The sequence below is a fragment of the Pelecanus crispus genome, chromosome 16 (genome assembly GCF_030463565.1).
Source record: "Pelecanus crispus isolate bPelCri1 chromosome 16, bPelCri1.pri, whole genome shotgun sequence".
Lineage (NCBI taxonomy): Eukaryota > Metazoa > Chordata > Aves > Pelecaniformes > Pelecanidae > Pelecanus > Pelecanus crispus.
In genome coordinates this window covers 5,557,320-5,575,041 of record NC_134658.1, presented here as the reverse complement: position 1 = coordinate 5,575,041, position 17,722 = coordinate 5,557,320, and the positions used below count along the sequence as shown (strand labels likewise).

At 46.0% G+C, this 17,722-nt stretch overlaps 1 protein-coding gene across 1 annotated transcript in view; it reads left to right on the top strand.

Annotated features, from left to right (window-relative positions):
• The window catches only part of ARID1A (AT-rich interaction domain 1A), a 60,873-nt gene that overhangs the window by 20,135 nt on the left and 23,016 nt on the right, over window positions 1–17,722 (top strand). Inside the window, 3 exon segments of the mRNA XM_075721838.1 lie at window positions 3,671–3,883; window positions 4,585–5,046; window positions 6,052–6,165. Coding sequence (XP_075577953.1) covers window positions 3,671–3,883; window positions 4,585–5,046; window positions 6,052–6,165 — 789 coding nt within the window.

Below are 17,722 nucleotides of genomic sequence, written 5' to 3'. Positions count from 1 at the left end.
TATAAAAACAGCGGAGATACCGACATTGAAGGGAGAATAGAAGCAATTTCTATGAATGCAAGGAGGTGTAAGCAGGGGGTCTGGACTTCAGTGATCAAGGAGCAACACTTTCTCTCAATTATGTCTCTCTGTGGCAGGGCCTTTGCTTTTGAAGTGTAATCACAGTAATCTACTCCTGTGGTTTCCTATTGAAAGGATTTCCCATGTATCAGTCCAGAGAAGAATCTCCAGCCTTTTGCAGTCAGAGTTTGGTATTTCCTTATTTATCCTGAAGTGTTCTTGCAAGCGAACAGGCGTCGCTTCCTCTTGGCTTACCCACCACGTTTAACGTGGGCGTACAAAGGAGCTGGGCAGCACCTCCGCTCCCCCCAAAGTCTTTGCGTGAGCTCTTGGATCACTCTGCGCTTCGCTGCGTTGCAACTTTTGACTGTTCTTTTCTTGAGGCGCGTCTAGTTAAATTACCTAAAAGGATTGAGATAGCAGACTCGAGTAGACTTCCTGATGGTAGGCTCTTTAAGTCGGAGCAACACGTGCTAAGGCGAGAGCAGTTAAAGCCCTGTCAGCGAAAGAGATGTGTGTGTTTAATGGGAGATTTTGAAGGAAGAAACAATGCATTGCAACACTCGAGATGTACACGGCAGCCCCAGGGAGCACGAATTAGCCTGTTGGTTTGCAGCAAGTCAGGAGAGTGTGTATGAAATAGTGCCTTCATTAGAGATTAATTGGCGTTTACATTTCTTCTGTTTATAGAATTTTATCTATAAGGCTGTAATTTGGAGTGATGCTCTTCATGTTTGTTTTTAGCATCCTCTGTGCGCGAGGGCCTTGCGGAAGAGCGGCAGTTCAAAGCAGCGCAGTTTGGAAGCACATTGTGTACTCCTACGCTGAGCAATCAAGGTGACCACTTGGTCACATCCTGGAAATATGTTTGGGGTTTGTGTTTTGGGTTTTTTCTTTTCTCTCTTCTTTTTTTTTTTTTTTTTTTTTTTTTAAAACGGCTGCATAAACAGTTCCAAATGTTTCTTGAAGTTTTTTAACAGTCGTCATGCTTCCTGTAGGAGTCATGGAAAAGTGGATCTTCACCTTGTTTCTATCCTTCCTGAAGATATGGTTAGCTTTGTGGGTGACCACAGACAAGAAAATCTGTGCAGAGGAGGCAGCATGTGGTGTGCGCGTTTTTAAAAAAAAAAAAAAAAAAAAAAAAAAAATCCCCGAACAGGAATGTATTTGAGAAGCTGCCTTTGCTAGTGGGCTGTGAAGGTGACGGTAGCAGCCAGGAGGAAGCAAGTAACAAATGGAAAAGGTGCTGTAATGTTTAGTCGGTAACCCCGAAGTTGCATTTGATCAGGTAGAAGAAGGAAGGAGGTGTGTGTTTTTGGGGGGTGGCGAAAGAGAGGTTTGACTTGTCAAAAGCTGGGGCCTGGGAAGCACTCCTGGTGGCACCGTTTTTACATACCAAAGAAGATAATGTGGGGAGGGAAAAGATGTCAGTTATCTGAGGTGCTACCCACAAGGCAAGACTCGGGAAGCATTAGGGACAATTGCTCGAGAGATGTAAACGCAATTTGCATCCGTTAGGATGTATGAAAGCTCCACATGGGTGCTGCCATTCAGGAGGTAAGTCGCTGTAGCTCTGAGGATTCAGACTACAGCCATCAAAGGCTTCTTTTTTTTTTTTTTTCCCTGACCCCCTGAATGGAAGCTCCTTTTCAGCACATGGCGCAAAACCCCGTGCGGGCGCATGGCGTGGTCCGTGGGTACGGCCGTTTGGGAGTGCAGGGATCTAGGGCTTCTCTGGGCTTCCTCCTCTGAGGTCCTGCAGCCTCTGTGCTGCTCCGCAGCAGTAGCATCTGTGATAACTTGAACATAAAACATGAAACGTGACTTTTTCGGGACTGTTTTAGTATCAGTATGGACAAAAATGGAAACATCCAGCACAACTGAGCATGGCAGGGCATCTAAAATCTGCCTCGATAGAGGGACTCATGCTGGTGCCATGCACGTGGCCGTTTGTGAGCAGCTTCCGCAGGACAGCACACACCGTATTTGCAGCGGTGTCTGGGGCTGAACTGGAGTAGAGGAGGGGACTTGGGCCTGGTTCTTAACTGATTTGTGCCGTACTGGTGCAAATTTGTCTAAGGGCGCCCGATTTCAGTTGAGTGGCTAGCCCTCCCTTACCAAAAATGGGGTGCTCTTCCCGCCATCTCCATTACATTCCCTCCCATGGCCCAGCTCCTGTTGCCCCACAAGAGCGCCATTAACTCCCCGTTGCGCCCCTGCTTCCTTCTCTTTGGCATGGGCTCGGTGCTGTGTGGCTTGCCTGGCAGGCAAGACGTAGCAGACAGCTGGTCAAACAAATGTTTTCAGGGTCTGTGTGTTGGGACTTCAAGCTGTGCTGGCTGTTGGGGTAGGATTTTCTGAAGTGTAGCATACTGCACGAACTTTTTTTCCTAGGAGGGTGGATTCTGCAAACATAACTGAAATACTGTTCTGGTCTCCGGGATTCTTCCAGGTTTCCAGCAGGAGCTGGCTTTGTGCGATATTTGCTTGTGCAGGCCTGTAGTGCTGCTCCTCAAGCACCTGATCTCAGCAAGAGAGGGTGGATTTGTACAAATACCACCCTAGGGCTAGTTGCAGGAAGGGATGGTGTAATAGAGAGTCCATTGTCATGGTGATCTGGTGGAAAACATCTAATTGGTATTAGTTAGGTCATCAGGAGATCAGTGAACAATTCTTATTCAGTCCGAGTGTTGGAGGTTAAAGACTGCGCCTGGGATTCATTCAGAGGTCACTACGCCAAAACAGTCCGTCCTTTAGTGCGGGAATAGGACTGCCTGGGTAGAAAGACTGTGTTTTGAGGTTTATAGTATTTTCAGGAAATTTGATTGACTGTTCTTCTGTCTTGGCTCCAGGCAGGGGTAGTACAGATTAGGAAGTCTAGGAAAGTTGCATTTATTCACTCATCTCATCATGTCTGCTCTAAAACTCAGGGATCTGACTTTCAAGGCTGACAATTTTTTTTTTTTCTTCATGCATCTGAAGAAATTCTATTTAGAAACCTGTATTCTACAAAAGGCAGCAGATGCAAAGCACATATTAAAAAAAAAAAAAAAAGGCAAAAATGGAACTGCAGTCTTGAACGCTGTGAATGTCGGTAGCACTGCCCAGTATTACTACATCCATACGGATTAATTGAAATGCATAAGTGTAAATTAACAGCCTGTAGTGTTTTGGGAGACCTTGTTATATGTGAAAGAAGCAGTGTTTCTTGTGAATATTTAAATTTTCAGCCTAAATTTACCTTGTTGTGGAATATCTGGACATTAAACTACTACCTACTATGGGGAAAAGCCACTTACACTGATAATTCATCTTCTTTAATGACCCTTCCCCCTTTCTTTCCTGTCCTCTGGCCATGGGAGATACGTCAGCATAAAATGACTACTTCTCATTGGGTTTGTTCTTTGTGAAACGTCTGTAGGTTTCAAAGGGCAGCAGGAACCCTGTTGTAATTCAGAACGTAACTGAGGTTTAGCACCTGAGAAGAGACAGATGAGCTTCTGCTTCTCTGCGCCAACCTGTTGAAGTTTTCTTCTGGGGTTTTTGGGAAGTTGTGAACGATTCCTACATGTAGCTGGATGCACATCGTGTGTCGCAACTTGCTTTGCAGCCTTCAAGCCCAATGGATCAGATGGGGAAGATGAGGCCTCAGCCGTATGGAGGAAACAACCCGTACACACAACAACAGGGACCTCAAGCGGGGCCGCAGCAAGGACATGGCTATCCAGGACAGCCGTATGGGCCACAAACTCCCCAGAGATATCCCATGGGAATGCAAAGCAGGACGCAAAGTACAATGGGCAGCATCTCGTATGCACAGCAGGTAGAGCACCCAAGCTTCTGTAGTCTCTGTTTGCAGCAGGGGCAGGCAGAAGAGCAACAAAGTAGTGTGTCTTCTGAAGGGGCCACCTTCAGCCAGGTTGGAATCAGTTGCTTAGGTAAAATGGCGTTTCTTTAGGCTACGTGTCGCACCATGCCTGGATCCAGGTGCGATCGATGTACAAGGACCTGTGGAATCCTTGCTTCCAAGAGCGTCAGAGCAGTGAATCAAACAAGGGAAGAATAGTGAGGGGAGTAAGATAGTCTTTCCGCTGTGGTCTGTTAAAGACGCAGCTGTTCTTTACAGAAGAAATGACTTCAGGTCAGTTTTGGCTCACTGCGTGATCCAAGTGGCTCCTGCTGGACTATATGCAGGATTCAAAAGGCTGCCTTTTTTTTTTTTTTTTTAGTGAGCAGCCTTTCCTTTTGATATTACTATCATTGAAGGGTGGTCAGATTGGGATCCCTAAAAACTTAGTTATGGGACCTATTAAAATTTTGTTACTGCCAAGAATAATGTCATATGCAGATGACTTTTGCTGTTGTCTGGGAAGTGTCTAGGCAGTGACATTTCCAGTACATTCCCAGTTAACTGCTCTGCACAGGTCTCTGAATTTTTTTCTTCTTGAGCACAATCTTGCTCTGAGAGAGTGTGTGTGTAAAATGCCTTCATAACTGGTATAACTCTACCCTCTTCTTCTGTAGATTCCTCCTTACGGACAGCAGGGCCCCAGTGCGTATGGGCAGCAAAGCCAGACTCCGTACTACAACCAGCAAAGCCCTCATCCCCAACAGCAGCAGCCTCCATATTCTCAGCAGCCTACATCCCAGACCCCTCACTCTCAGCCTTCTTATCAGCAGCAGCAACAGCCTCAGTCTCAACCTCCACAGCTTCAGACATCGCAGCCGGCGTATTCTCAGCAGCAGTCCCAGCCGCCCCATCAGCAGTCCCCAACTCCATATCCTCAGCAGCAGTCCACAGCCCAGCCACATCAACAGAGTCAGCCTCCCTACTCACAGCAGCAGTCCCAGTCGCCCTACCAGCAGCAGCAACAAACTCAGCAGACAGCTTCCTCGGCTCTTTCGCAGCAGTCATCTTCATACCCTCAGTCGCAGCAGCAGCAGCAGCAGTCTGCGTACTCCCAGCAACGCTTCCCCCCTCCTCAGGTAGGCTGTCTCCTGCTTTGTTTCCTTCTGTAAGTGATTTTTTTTAAAGCAACTTGGGCAAATCCTTTTCTTTGTGCATTAAAGTCGGTTGAACTACACGTCAGCAAGCTGGCTGGAATGATTACAGTAATAGATGTGCTGCCTTCTCTGTTGTGTCTAGATCTGTATCTCTTACAGAGGGATGTGGTGGTGGTAACAGGCTAAGCCGCCCTAATACTGCAGTTTTGAAGACTGCTGTTGAGTAAATGCTGCTGTTCGGCAATACCAGTCTAAAGAATTTTGTACTGGAATGCTTTTCACGCTGTGGTCTGCGGAAGTTCTCCAGGTGGTCTATAGAGCTACTTGGCTTAGCACGAAAGCAGAGCACAGTTTGCAGAGCGACACATAGATGATGATGGGATAGTTTGCTCTTAAATGTAAAACTTGGCTTTAGGGAGGAGAAATAAAGCAGCAAGTGCATGGAATTGAAGATGAAATCATGAAGCAGATTTTTTTTTTTTTTTTATGAATTGTATTTCTTTTCAGCAAGGCTTAATAGAATCTTAACAGTTGTCTGAAAAGCTAGCTGGGACCTTTCAGCAAACATTGCAATGCACCAAAGGTAGCTTTTGAAAAGTTGAAGATTTTAATTGACTTGCCTTGTTTGTGTAATGAAGTACTTGGAGCTATCGTAAGATGTTAGAAGATCAAGAAGCTAAGTGGGCAGTCTCCCAGGACAGTCTCTGTTCTTCAGGATCTGTAATAAGGGAGAGCCGGAGAATTGCTGTTTTGTCATGTTTTAGACTTCTACTCGCCATGCTCTCTGTAGCAGTCCGGCAGTGTTTGTCCTCCTGCGGAGCAGTAGGCGTGCTGGCTTGAACTCTGCTGTCTTATTTCCTGTTTTGGGCAAATGTCACTGAGGGTACATAATTGTTCCACAATATGAGAATATACCAGAGTGATTCCAGCAGAGCCTTTATTTTATTCCCATTTGTATTTTTTTTTTGGTGTTTCTTGACGTTTCAGGAGTTATCTCAAGACTCGTTTGGGTCCCAGGCATCGTCTGCTCCCTCAATGGCTTCCAGTAAAGGGCAAGAAGATATGAACTTGAATCTTCAGTCCAGACCTTCTAGCCTGCCGGTGAGTGGTGAGCTGATCTAGAAGTGAATGGGGCGAGGGCAATCAGAAGCACAGCAGGATAAATTAGCACTGGTAGTATTCCACATGGAAATGGGAATGATGGAGGCTGCCTGTGCTTTTTACTAAGTCATTAGCTTCTGGCTTCCCACTGGAGATTAAATGTAATTTACAAAAGTAATGGATTTGAGAGTAAAGTTTAACCCTAAATACTCTGGTTTGCATGTTCTAGCTAAAAGATTTTTTTTTTTTCTTTTTTTTGAGCTTTCTGTTTGCAGTGGCTGAAGGACCTGACTGCTGTTAGAGTAGACCCTGACCTGCAGGGGAAAGTGTCTCATTTTCATTTTATTTTCTTGTTCCTTCAGCCCACCATTGGTTAGCAGACCGGCAGCGCGGTTCCGTTTCTGTGTCATTGGATCCTTATACTGCTGATTTAAGCTGCTTTGGTCCAATCTGACTGAACAGTTGGTGAAAAAACCAAGTTTATTAGTACCTGGAGTGAGGAGGATCAGTCACAGATAGCTCCTTCCTTGACAGATGGAGAATTATATTTTCTTTTGCATTCTAAATCTGCTTGCTGTATGTACAGTGAACAGTTGGGTATGAGATTGGTGCCTAGTGTTCCAGCAGTTTTTGGACCACAGTAGTTTAACTTTGGGTTAAAACTTCATCAAAAAATGGAGAAGGGTTAAAAGTTTAGATTAGTTTGCACAAGTTGGTCTGTGCCTTTGACTTGGAGGAGAAGTTTTGAGCTGCTGAGTTCTGATTTTGCTGGTTACTTTCATTGTAACCAGTAGGAAGCAAGTGAGCTTTTATTTTTTTATTTAGCCACTGGCTAAGTCAGTTTTCTAAGCTGCAGTTGAATTGGTCAGAGGAGAGTGAGCTGTGTGTATAGCAAAGTTATTTTTGCTCTCAGCAATGAGAACGGCTTTGTTGTGAGCCCCTTGAAATAATTCCTTTAGATTGTGGGTACAAATTGTCACCCAAAATACAAAGTGATTCTAGTTCTGACCACCTAATGGGAGTAGTTGTGGGTTGTTTCTTTTTTCTTTCTTTTCCCTTTTTTTTTTTTTTTTTCCCCCCCTTTTGGACCCTGATTACAAAGATTTAATTTGTTCTGAGGCCTGGGGGAAAATCCTTTTAAATAGCATGTTTCTTTCCACTCTGCCTCTCCACAAGTTCTTCCATGTGACCCATCTTCTGGCGAAGAATGTAGGAAAAGTGAAGCCACTGAAGTAATTGAAGAAATTGCTCTAGCTCTGAACGGTGGGAAGTCCTGTTCAGTAGCATTGTTGATAGAGCCTTCGTGAATCGTACCAATCAGCGCCCTCTGACTCAGATTATAGGAATTAGTTGCTCTGCATAGCAGAAGTGGCTCCTTCTCAGCACCAAGTGGGAGTTTGTTTTATACCATGTGGTTAAATGTATTTGGCCCCTTTCAAGTTTTCCCTTTTCCCAAGCAGTTTAAGAAAAGATATCCATCTCTGCTGTAAGAGCGAAGGAACCTAGAAACGAGGGAATTTGATCCAGTTTAAAAGTTTTAAATGTCCGCCAATTTCTGATTGGGTACTTCAGAGGTTTGCTGAAGAGAAATCCAGGGTGCAAAAAACGGGTCCAGCTTTTAGAACTGGCCAGCTATAAAGCTCGCTTCTGTTTTAAACAGACTTATGGTCATCTTGTTTTCCTGACTTTATCACCAAATAATTTGCATTTAAGAAATCAAGCAGTCTTTAGCTTACCCAATCCTGGTGTATTTTTGGGCCTTCTCTTCCTTGGTAGGCAAAAATTAAAAAAAGGAGACCCCCCTGCAGAAACTCACCCTTATTCTTGTACGTGTTTCATAATTCCTTGTTTTCTTGTTAGGATCTTGTAGGGCAAGACCAGCACCCCTGTCTGTAAATTGAGAAATGCATCAGACCGTGATGCTGTGGAATGGTTTAAAGAGAGGACCTCTGAGGTGTATGGAAGCCAACTCTTTGTCTCAGTGATCAATCTCTTGCACAGAGTTTGGCCTGGGGATGCTTAGAAGCAAAAGAGCTACGTGGAAGGGTGCTATCAATTTCTTTTTATCTTCCTTATATTGCTCAGTCTGTCTGTTTTAGAAAGTTTTATCCTACTCGGGAGGATTCCTGGATCCCTGTTTTGCCATTATGTATGACTTACAGAAGCATAGTTAGTTTGTGGGCTTTTAATTTTTGTGGAGTTCTGAGCCCTTTTCCAAGCCTCAGTGGGCGCTGTGGAATAGCTCACTGGGTGTCTTGGAATCGGGGCAAATCGTGCCATGCATCATCTTCAATTAAACATAGATCAGCTCCAGCAGGAAAAGGAGGTTGATGCTTTTTAGGTTCTTACGAAGTGTTAAATTTATGCACCCAGTGCCTTGATGACTCTTTGGCCTTTACACATTAATATTGTACATCAACGTTAATGTTGGAATTCTAAGCAATAAGGGGGGGAATATTTCTTTGGCTGATCCCATCACCATTTCGGGAGGTGGTGGTCTCCTGGATGGTGACACTGTCAGGTTGTTCAGCTCCTGTGAGCTCTTGCTGGCTTTGTTGGGATCTGCCTGAGAAATGTCACATTGATCGTTCTGGGTGGGGGTCTTCAAGGTATCTTCCAGATAAAGATTTTCATGTCACTAGCTAAACTCTTTTTTCCTGACGATGTTCCCAGATTCAGACTTTTAACAGCAGAAGAGTGAAATTACTGATTTCTCTAATGCTTTGTCTGCTCATCTGTAAGTAGCAAAACGTCTGGTCTTCCATTTCTGCTTGTGTTACAGGCTGTTCTAACTTCAGTATTTCCTGGTTTGTTGTTCCCTTTCTGAAGGCTTATACTTGCTGTATTTTGGGGGAGAATGCTGTTGCTAACTGAACTCACTGATGCCTTTTAAAGAGTTGTGCATCCATGCAAGTGCCCTGGCTGGTACTCTTTTTCCTGTAGCAGGCTAGGTGAAGAATTTCTCTGAAGAATTTGCTGCTTCCCTAGGGAGGCTCTGTCAGGATTGCAGCTAAACTAAACTTAGATTGCTATTGTGCATGGGAGAAGTGAAGTGTAGTCTTTTGTGTCTGGGTGTAATAGAGGAATAGTAATCCTTAGTATAAATCTGTTTCTCCCAGGAGATTCCCTAGTCTCTTCTCCTTAGCAAAGAATTCTTCCTGGCAAGTTGTATCCAGTTTATTCGGTGTCTTTATCTTTTGAGGCTTGGATTCTGAGTCTGTAGGAGTCAAATATTTCCAGCTATTAATTACCTTCTGCTTAGACATGGAGGGTGCTGGTAGCAAGTACAGGGGAAGCAGATGGGGTGCTAGGCCATCCATGTGGGTTTGGGTTGCAAATCAGTTCTGCTGCAAAGTTCTCTGGACTTTTAGGTTTGTTGGGAGGAATTTTGTATCTCATTATGGAACATGCAACAGATTGTTATCTTGCTCCAGTCTCTGTCTTACGGGCTGCCTTGAAGGAGTTGGGTGCAAGTTTCTGATGTCTTTGAGATGGATGAGGAGCGGAGCATCGAGGCAGTGTTTGCCAGCGCCAGGCTGTTTTTACCTTCCCAACCACAGAAGTTGGTATCTGTAGCATTAGGACTTCCATGTTGGCCCCAAAAGCCATTTATAAAGGAAAACTGATTTGATACCAGTATACGCTGGCTTGTATTTGCTTTTCACTAGACCTTCAGGGATTTCTTCAGTGAAGCTTTTCTATCTGTGGAAACCAAAGCTTTTTTGAGAGGTATTGTTTTCAGCAGTGCTTTGATAGGAAAGGTTCCGTGGGCGTGGGACTTCTGGCCAAACCAGGAGGACGGATACTGGCAAGGTTTTGGAGGTCCTGAAACAGCAAGGTTGCGTTTGAGGTTTTTGTTGCAGCAAATACATAATGAGGCAAACTGGGGCAACTTGGACTGAAGTTTCAGAATTCCCACCCCCAGAACGTCCTTAGTTTGTTTTGGTCAGCGTATTGCGTAGCCTGAGGGAGAAACCCTATCCCTGTTCCGGGCAACTCACTTCCATCTTGACGTGGAGTGGGAATCGTTTTAGTCTCAGTGTTTTGCACTATTGAAGACTGTTTTGCTTATTCAGCTGCCTTTCACTTTGGTTCATCTCTGACTTTAGATCTGAAAAACATCTTGTCAATGGCAGAAAGGAATATAACCGCCTGAAAACAAATTCTTGATCCGTGTTTTGACTTTTGAACTTGCATTCTGGTCTTGGGTCTTTGCAATATGGATTTAGCAAAATTAGGTTTCGTGGGGACGGGAGAGGAATGAGGCTGCAGAGTTTTGGCTTGTGCAGAAACAACTGTTCTGCGAATATCCCCAGCAGTTGTGGGGTATTTTTTGTTTGATTACCTCTTCCTTTCTTAAGTCAAGTAGTTTCTGAATTTGGACACTGGAGGTTGTCAGGGAAGCACCGTTTGGACTTTCCATTCTTACAAAGTGGTCATTTCAACTTGTACTCTGCAGGTACTTGAAGTGGAATAAAGTTGAGCTCTGTCAGCTGCGTCCCCTGACCTGGGAGTAATCAATGCAACAGGCTGAAATGCAGCAAAAAACTGTCTCAGAGCTGCCGGGGATGGGGAGGGGGGTACAGCCCAGGAAATGAACGTTTTCTTAAAAATTCGTTGAGCTCAAAATTAATCATTTTGACAATTTCTTTTGAGGGAGGGGAAAAGAGCCTTTTATAGTTGAATTTGCTGGTCATTTCAGGCTCTTTTTTTTTTTTCTTTTCTTTTTTTTTTTTCTTTTTCCATATGGGAATTCCTGCTTCTGTTTGGTTTGTATTTGGCCTTTTGAGCTTGTCTTATTGCTTGCCTTACGAGAGGGATTAGTGATGTATGCATTTCAAAGCAGGGTAGTTGCATGCTGTGGTGCCTGGGCATCACAGCGGATATGCAGATAAATACCCCAGCACCCGGAGGCTTGCCCCAAGGAGCGCAATACCTGCAACTGGTATTAGAGAGATTGGTGCATTCCATTTTATGCCGATATGAAGGTTTCTGTCTCAAGTTATGGTGATACGGGGAGTTGAAAATTTTTTTTCCTGACTGAAGCTCCTCTGCCTGAGCTTTTCTTGGTGTGTGATTGTGGCCATCATCTTTGTGTGGTTTCTTGAGAAGGCTGTGCCTTTTTTTCATAACTTTTTATTTTGCTAATAACCTCTAGAGCTGTGGAGAGCGTGGAGTGCTGCTCACAAAGCCACCCTAATCTTCCAGCCCCTCCAGTGACATGTTTCGCGCCTGCGACCTGCTTCTCGGGGTTGCTCAGCTATTTGTCCATGTGGCAATTTTCTCTCCTCCCACCCCTTCCTCCGGGTTTGAACTGAGCTAATCCCACCCGGTGCTTGGGAGGAAACTCCCCACCCCAGGCTGCATCGCCCGGGCCCGCTCCGGGCTGCGGGGAGCCCTCCGCCTCCAAAAAGCGTCCCTGTCGAGACGATGCCGCGTGGAGCCACTGGTGCAGCTTCGCGGGAGCCTGCGCTGGCAGCGGCTTGCGCTATGCTCGATGCCGGGCTCGTTTCCTGTTTCTATTCTGGTCGCGAGCAGCTCGGCTCTGCTTCCTGCCTGCACGCCTCGCACAGATTCCCCTAACCCCCAGCCTTTCGTTTTCTTAGGAGCGATTTCGGTTACGGACCCCAGTGCAAGAGGAGACGGCGACCTCCGCGGGGAGGTGGGCGGCAGGGAGGGCTGGCAGCTCGCTCGGGAGAGGACGGGCTCTTGTTCTCTTCGGCCCGGGCAGAGTGACTAGGCGGGTCAGTGTTTAATCAGGAAATTGCTGTAGGATGACCAGTTCTGGTCTTGGATCCTGAACAATAGCCTGTGCTCTGTCACACGCATCCCCTGCGCTGCCGCAGCCTGAAAACACGGAGCTGCTCCTTGCACCGTAATTGCTGAAGCACACGCCTCGTGAGGCGACCCTCTGCTTTTAAACACGCTTTTGAGAAGCTCGTTGTTGTAGGGCAGGGAAATCGGTTTTTCACTTCCTTTTTGCTGCTGACTTGGTGTCATTGGAGACCCTTTAAAATGTGCGGAAACCTTTTGTCAGTCTGATGTCGGACATACTAGCCTCATCCTCTTCCCTTTCCATCAAAACTTAACCCTGCCAGAGGTCCCGCACCGTGCAGGGGAGGGAGAGTCCGTGTTGGTGTGACCTTCATCCGCTGTGTGGAGCGGATGCAGGGATTAATGAAGGTGTTTAACTTTGGCTGACAATGCTGCACGTGTTTTAAGCGCTGCCACCCCTGAGCTTTCAGTTTACAGGAATCATTTTCCTGTTAATGTCCTTTCAGCATGCTGGATTGACTTGTCTTGGAGGTGTGCACGATCATAAATGCCGCGGAGAAAACTGTTTCCACATGGTGCTCCAGTGTGGGGCATGGCAGGGGCCCAAAGCTCGGTCTGCTCCGCTCCCTTCCTGCAGCGGCCACACTGCTCGGATGGGCTTATGCCCGCGCCCTTGTGGGTACAAGGTTCGTGCCGTGATTTCAAACAAGTCCTGGTAATTGGAGGAGGAGTTGTGTAATTGGTTTTTATTATAATTTTGAATTAGGGCTTACCCAGGAAAACAGAAACCCTTTTATTTTTTTATTTATTTTTTTTTTAAAAGCTGAATTTCCTGAAACGAAGAGAAGTGACATCTCTAGGAATTGACTGCTCTGGCACCCTGACCCGAGGGTAGTGCCGGGCATGCATCAGAGTCTGGCCTGGGCCAGGTTTCCATGGTTTTGTTACCTCTTCCCGTGCACGCTCGCTGCTCTGAGCCAGGGCAAGAGGAGAATTTCCTTGATTCTTTCCAAATGTGTCTTCAGTTTCTCTGTCCCATCCAGATCGGCGGTACCTGGCTGCGGTATTGCAGACGGTTCTTGACTGGAAGTGGTTTCTGTAGGGGTGCCCCAGCTGGCAGTGGCGGGGGGCTCAGCCGTGGCCCCTCGTGTCGCTCCATCGCTGCCTCCCCGCAGGTACGACGGACTTTGGGAAGGAGCTGCCAGCTTTCAGCTGTCTCTTCAGCAGCTTTTTCCAATGAGAGGACCGCCAGATTCGTCAGGCTTGCAAATACCTGTTACCTTAGAAATCTTGTTCTCTCCTAAAACCTTCCTTTCTTCCGCTTTTTTAGAAATTGATTCTGTCACTCTTAATTGTTTCAGAGAGGCTTAGAGCAATACTAAAAGCAGAGTTGTCTTAAAGTCCAAAGTGTTGGCCCGAACAGGGGCCTTTTTTAATTTTTTAATTATTTCAGACTCCTGCCTTTGCTGCATTTCTTTGCCACCCTAACTCGTGTGGTTGGCATGGTGGCATAATCACATGCTGAGATGACTAAATGCTTTGGAGTCTAAATTGAACACATCGGAGACTGGAACGCGCCTTCCAGAGGAAGCACTGCTGGGGAATTGGAATATCCTTACGGCTGGCAATAAGAGGGTAGCTTCCTGCCTCTTACGTGATTTAGCGTTTTATATGATCTGGGGTTTGTCCTCGGACTGAAGTAGAATACTTAAAAACCTCTGGAAGAAAACCAAAAGCTCTTCAGATAAACAGGTTGCGGTCTGTCATCTGAGACCTGTACTAGTTTCTCGCTTGCCCTTGCCTTCCAAGGCCTGGTGTCGGACCGGCCGTTCTGACTGACGTGATCGACTTGTAGGTCTCGCTCCCCCTGCATCCTCAACACCCTCCAAAAAATCAGCGCTGCTGAGAGCATCCTCTGCTGCTGCTGCTGCTGCTCATTGTGCCTGGGGTTCCTCCATGCTTCTTTCCTGCAGCTTGTTTTAGGGTCGGCGTTACTGTTGAAGCTGGAGCTTTTATCCTTTCGTGTGGCAGCGCTGCCGCTGGATCGCTGGGCCAACTGCTGCGTTAGCTGAAGTTAACGCATTTACCACTGCTGCTTTGAACACTTTATGTTGTATCAATGTTTAGATAAACCTGGCAGTACTTTTTAGAAGCTGAGCAGCTTTCAAAGGGTTAAATGGAAACTCTTGTGGAGAGTTTTGCTGCTGCATTTCCCAGGGTCCTGCAGAAGAGCTCAGCACCCAGCGCTGCCTGAGCGGGAATGCTGGCCTTCCACATGGTGGGTTTTCCCTTCAGCGACATCTTGTTCTGTGGATGAATCATGTTACTCCTTCTATACTTTGTGCTGCAACTACAGCTTGTGAATCTCTCCTCTCCAAAGACTGAGAATATGCAATGTGTTGGTCTGCTCCGTATTTCAAGGGGGAGGAAAGCCCCCTTACCATTTCCCCCCCCCCCCCCCTTTTTTTTTTTTTTAATTTTGTTTGGAGAGGGAAGAGAAGGAAGGGTGGCACAGGCTAGGAGCAGTAGATGTGATTAAAGCTCCTGCCGAGTAGATCTGTGGGAGTGGAGTATCGACCTCTGAAAAATCAATGGCTGCTGCGGTAGCAGTGCTGGCTGTTTTGCAAGGTCTCCCGTTGCAGGAGTGTAGTAAAACCAGCAGCACTTCTGTCTATCGTCCTCCCTTTTTATTTGTACCTGCTTTCTGCCAAATGACCAGACTCACCTAGATTTACTGAGGTGGATTAGAACAGCAGCTTATTTTTGCAATCAGAGTAGAATTTCTTGTGTGACACTGAGCCCCTCCTCCTGACAGCCTCCTTTCCAAATGCTCTTTTTCCTGCAGTGCAGCTAGAGCCAGCAGCTTCTACCAGTTTATCTAAAGCCAGCCTGGAAGAATGAGCTTTTCAGCTTCTTTTTTGAGCAAGGAAACTGCACAAATCTCTCTTGCATGTTCTAGTCCCCATCTTAGGTTTGTAATTGTCAGCGCTGTTGCCTGAGAGAAGCTTAAACTCCTTGTAAGGGAAGGGAATATGGACTCCATCTAGCAGAGGCTGAAGCCTTGATAGTGTTACCTTCCTGATACTTGTTTTAGTGGGCACTTTTTTTTTCCCTTGAAGCAGTAAAAGTCTAGCACTTATTTCCTTTACCAAAGGACTGCTTGGATGAGTAAGTGGCACGTAATAGGACTCAAAGGTTTTTATGCATGCTTAGTTTTGTAACCAGGATCTTGGGTTTTTCTCCAAAACAAAAACTGCCGCAGAACTTGAGAACTGTCTAGTTTCTAGTTGCTCACATGTGGTCCTTGCTCAGAGCAGAGGTTGAACTCCCAGGGATGTATCCAAGGGGCCCAAACCACTGATTTCATTGTGTAATTAAATCCCTTTGTTCCTTCTGATTGCTGATCTTGTCCCATTCTGAAGGGGAATAGAAGAGAAGAGGCAAGGCCATGAATTTAAAAAGCTTTCATAAAACACAGAAATGTACTGTGCAGCTTGTGCTAGTATGGCAGGGATCTTCCTTCTGGGCATTCCCTATTTCTTATGCCAGGAGAAAGTCATCTTTCCCTGTTAAACTAAAACCAGACTTTTGGCTCCTACCTCTGAGCGTAAGAGGTAGGAGCTATGTGGCAGCAGAGGAAAGCTGTATATGGTCAAGGGGACACCAGCTTGTGTTTGCCAGGCTTTGATTATATTTGATTAGTCTTTAGTCATCTTGGGTAGCTTGGGAATGTGGATGAACATGCTTCCCACACATATATGAACACAAAATCAGTAACAGGTAAACTGGCAGCTTAAAAAGACCTATTTTTGGTTTCTACCCGACCCCTCCCAAAGTGTGACAGGGTACAGAGCGCATGCGAGCAGAGTGTTAACAGCATCTTTCACTTCACTTTAAATTCCAGAAATGTTCTAGATGTGGCGAGAGGTTTTATTGGAGAGACATCCTGAGTGCATCCTTCCTCCTCCCCTTTGTCTCTTGCCCAGCCCATACATGCACCAAGAATGACGATCATCTAGAAGGTGCTTTTGGTGCTGGAAAGATGAACTCGTTATCTTCTGCACAATAACCGATGGTAGAAGAGCAGAGTGAGGCAAATGGTGGTCTTCCCTGGGACAACTTGTATATTTTTGGGATGGGACAGGACTTGGAAATCTGCTTTGGCTTTGGAATAGTTCACTTTCTTCTCATGGTGATGGTAGGTCTTTTACATTCCCACCCAGGGTGTTCAGGGAGCCTGCAGCTGCCTACCAAACGCTGAGAGCCAGTGCTCAGTGGGTTTCGTGTTTGTGGTGCTGCGTGCTGATGGTTTTTGTCAGAATTTTAAAGCATGGCAGTTGAAATTGAGCTGGTAGTGATGCAGGGCTTGCAAGAGTGTGGGCCCTTTCCAGTGTGCCTCTGGTAAGCTGGACCAGCTCAGAGAGCGAAAACTCCATTCTGACTCTTTGATTTGTCAGCAAGAAAAAACTTTGGAGGCAGTAGATTGTAGCTCTCTAGATGAAAAGTATCAACTGGATTTCTGCTGTAGCTTAATTTGTGTTCCTCAGCTCCAACTTCTGGTTTCTACTGGGGAAGCCATCTGGAAGAGGCATGCAGTAAGTCGGGAGGCGGTGGCAGGCTGCAGAGCCCTCCCCGGCCCCTTCCGTCACATCTGTGGAAATCTCACGTCAGCTTTGCAAGGTGTCTTCCTGGGTGTGATGTGAATCTGTAAGTCTGGTGTAAATGGAGCACGGTGAGGTCTCCAGGCTGCTTTGTGTTACGAGATAGAGTGCTTTGTGAAGCATAAGATGCAAGATTCAGTTGTGTGTACCGTAGAAGGAGGAACAACTCTATCCGTTTCCCCGAAATAGCAGGGAGACCCTAGCTTGCCAGTCAGCTGTGTAATTTTTGTGATAGAGAGGATTGAGGTATTTTGGGTGTGGAAATAAAGGAGAAGGAACGACAAGCTTGTGATTTTTAAGTGTTGATAGTTCTTGAATGAGTGGAGAAGAAACTGCAGGGAAAATGAAATTGTAATAGAAAGTACATATTTCAATTAGTCAGAAGCAATGAAGAGGCTTTTTCCCTTTCAGAAAGAATCAGGGAATAAATTTAGCCATTGTTCTCTGGTCTTGCTTGTAAGCATCTTTATGGAAACAACTGGCCTGACAGAATTTATAAGCTCCACCACATGCTCGTCTCCAGATCATAATTTCCTTGAGTGCTATCTAGTGATCTGATAGTGCCTACAATCATTGCAGTCTGACTGTGCTCCTTCCCTCTTCCCCCACACTTCTCGCAGGCACTTAGGTCGCGGACGGGCAGGGGAGTAGCAGAGGAAGGCTGCAGTCCCCAGTGAGGAGATCAATTTGCTTTCTGGTCAGTCTTCCTGCTCTTCCAGATCAGTGGCATGGGCCAGAGCGGAGCCTTGAATCTCTTCTCCTCTGGGGTTTTGTTACCTTGATCTTAAGTATTTCTTGTTGTTTCATCTTTGTGTTTGTTTAACAAATGAACTTGTATCAGACAGTGAAATGGTGGTTCCTCTTTTCATAGAAAAGAAACCTTGCTGTTTCCAGCATAAACTAAGCGGCTCCCTTGTGCTGGTCATGCCAGGACTTGCAGCCCTTTCCCGGAGATAGATGAACTCCCCTGCCCCCTCCTTTGGGTACCAGATTGTGTGATTTCAGGCATGGTTTTGTTGTGGTGTGAAAAGAAGGTGTTAGCTGCTGAGTCCTTGTTTGTCAGCAGTACTGACAAACCCATGCTGGCATCGGTGGGGATTGGGCAGCCAATCGCAGCTGGA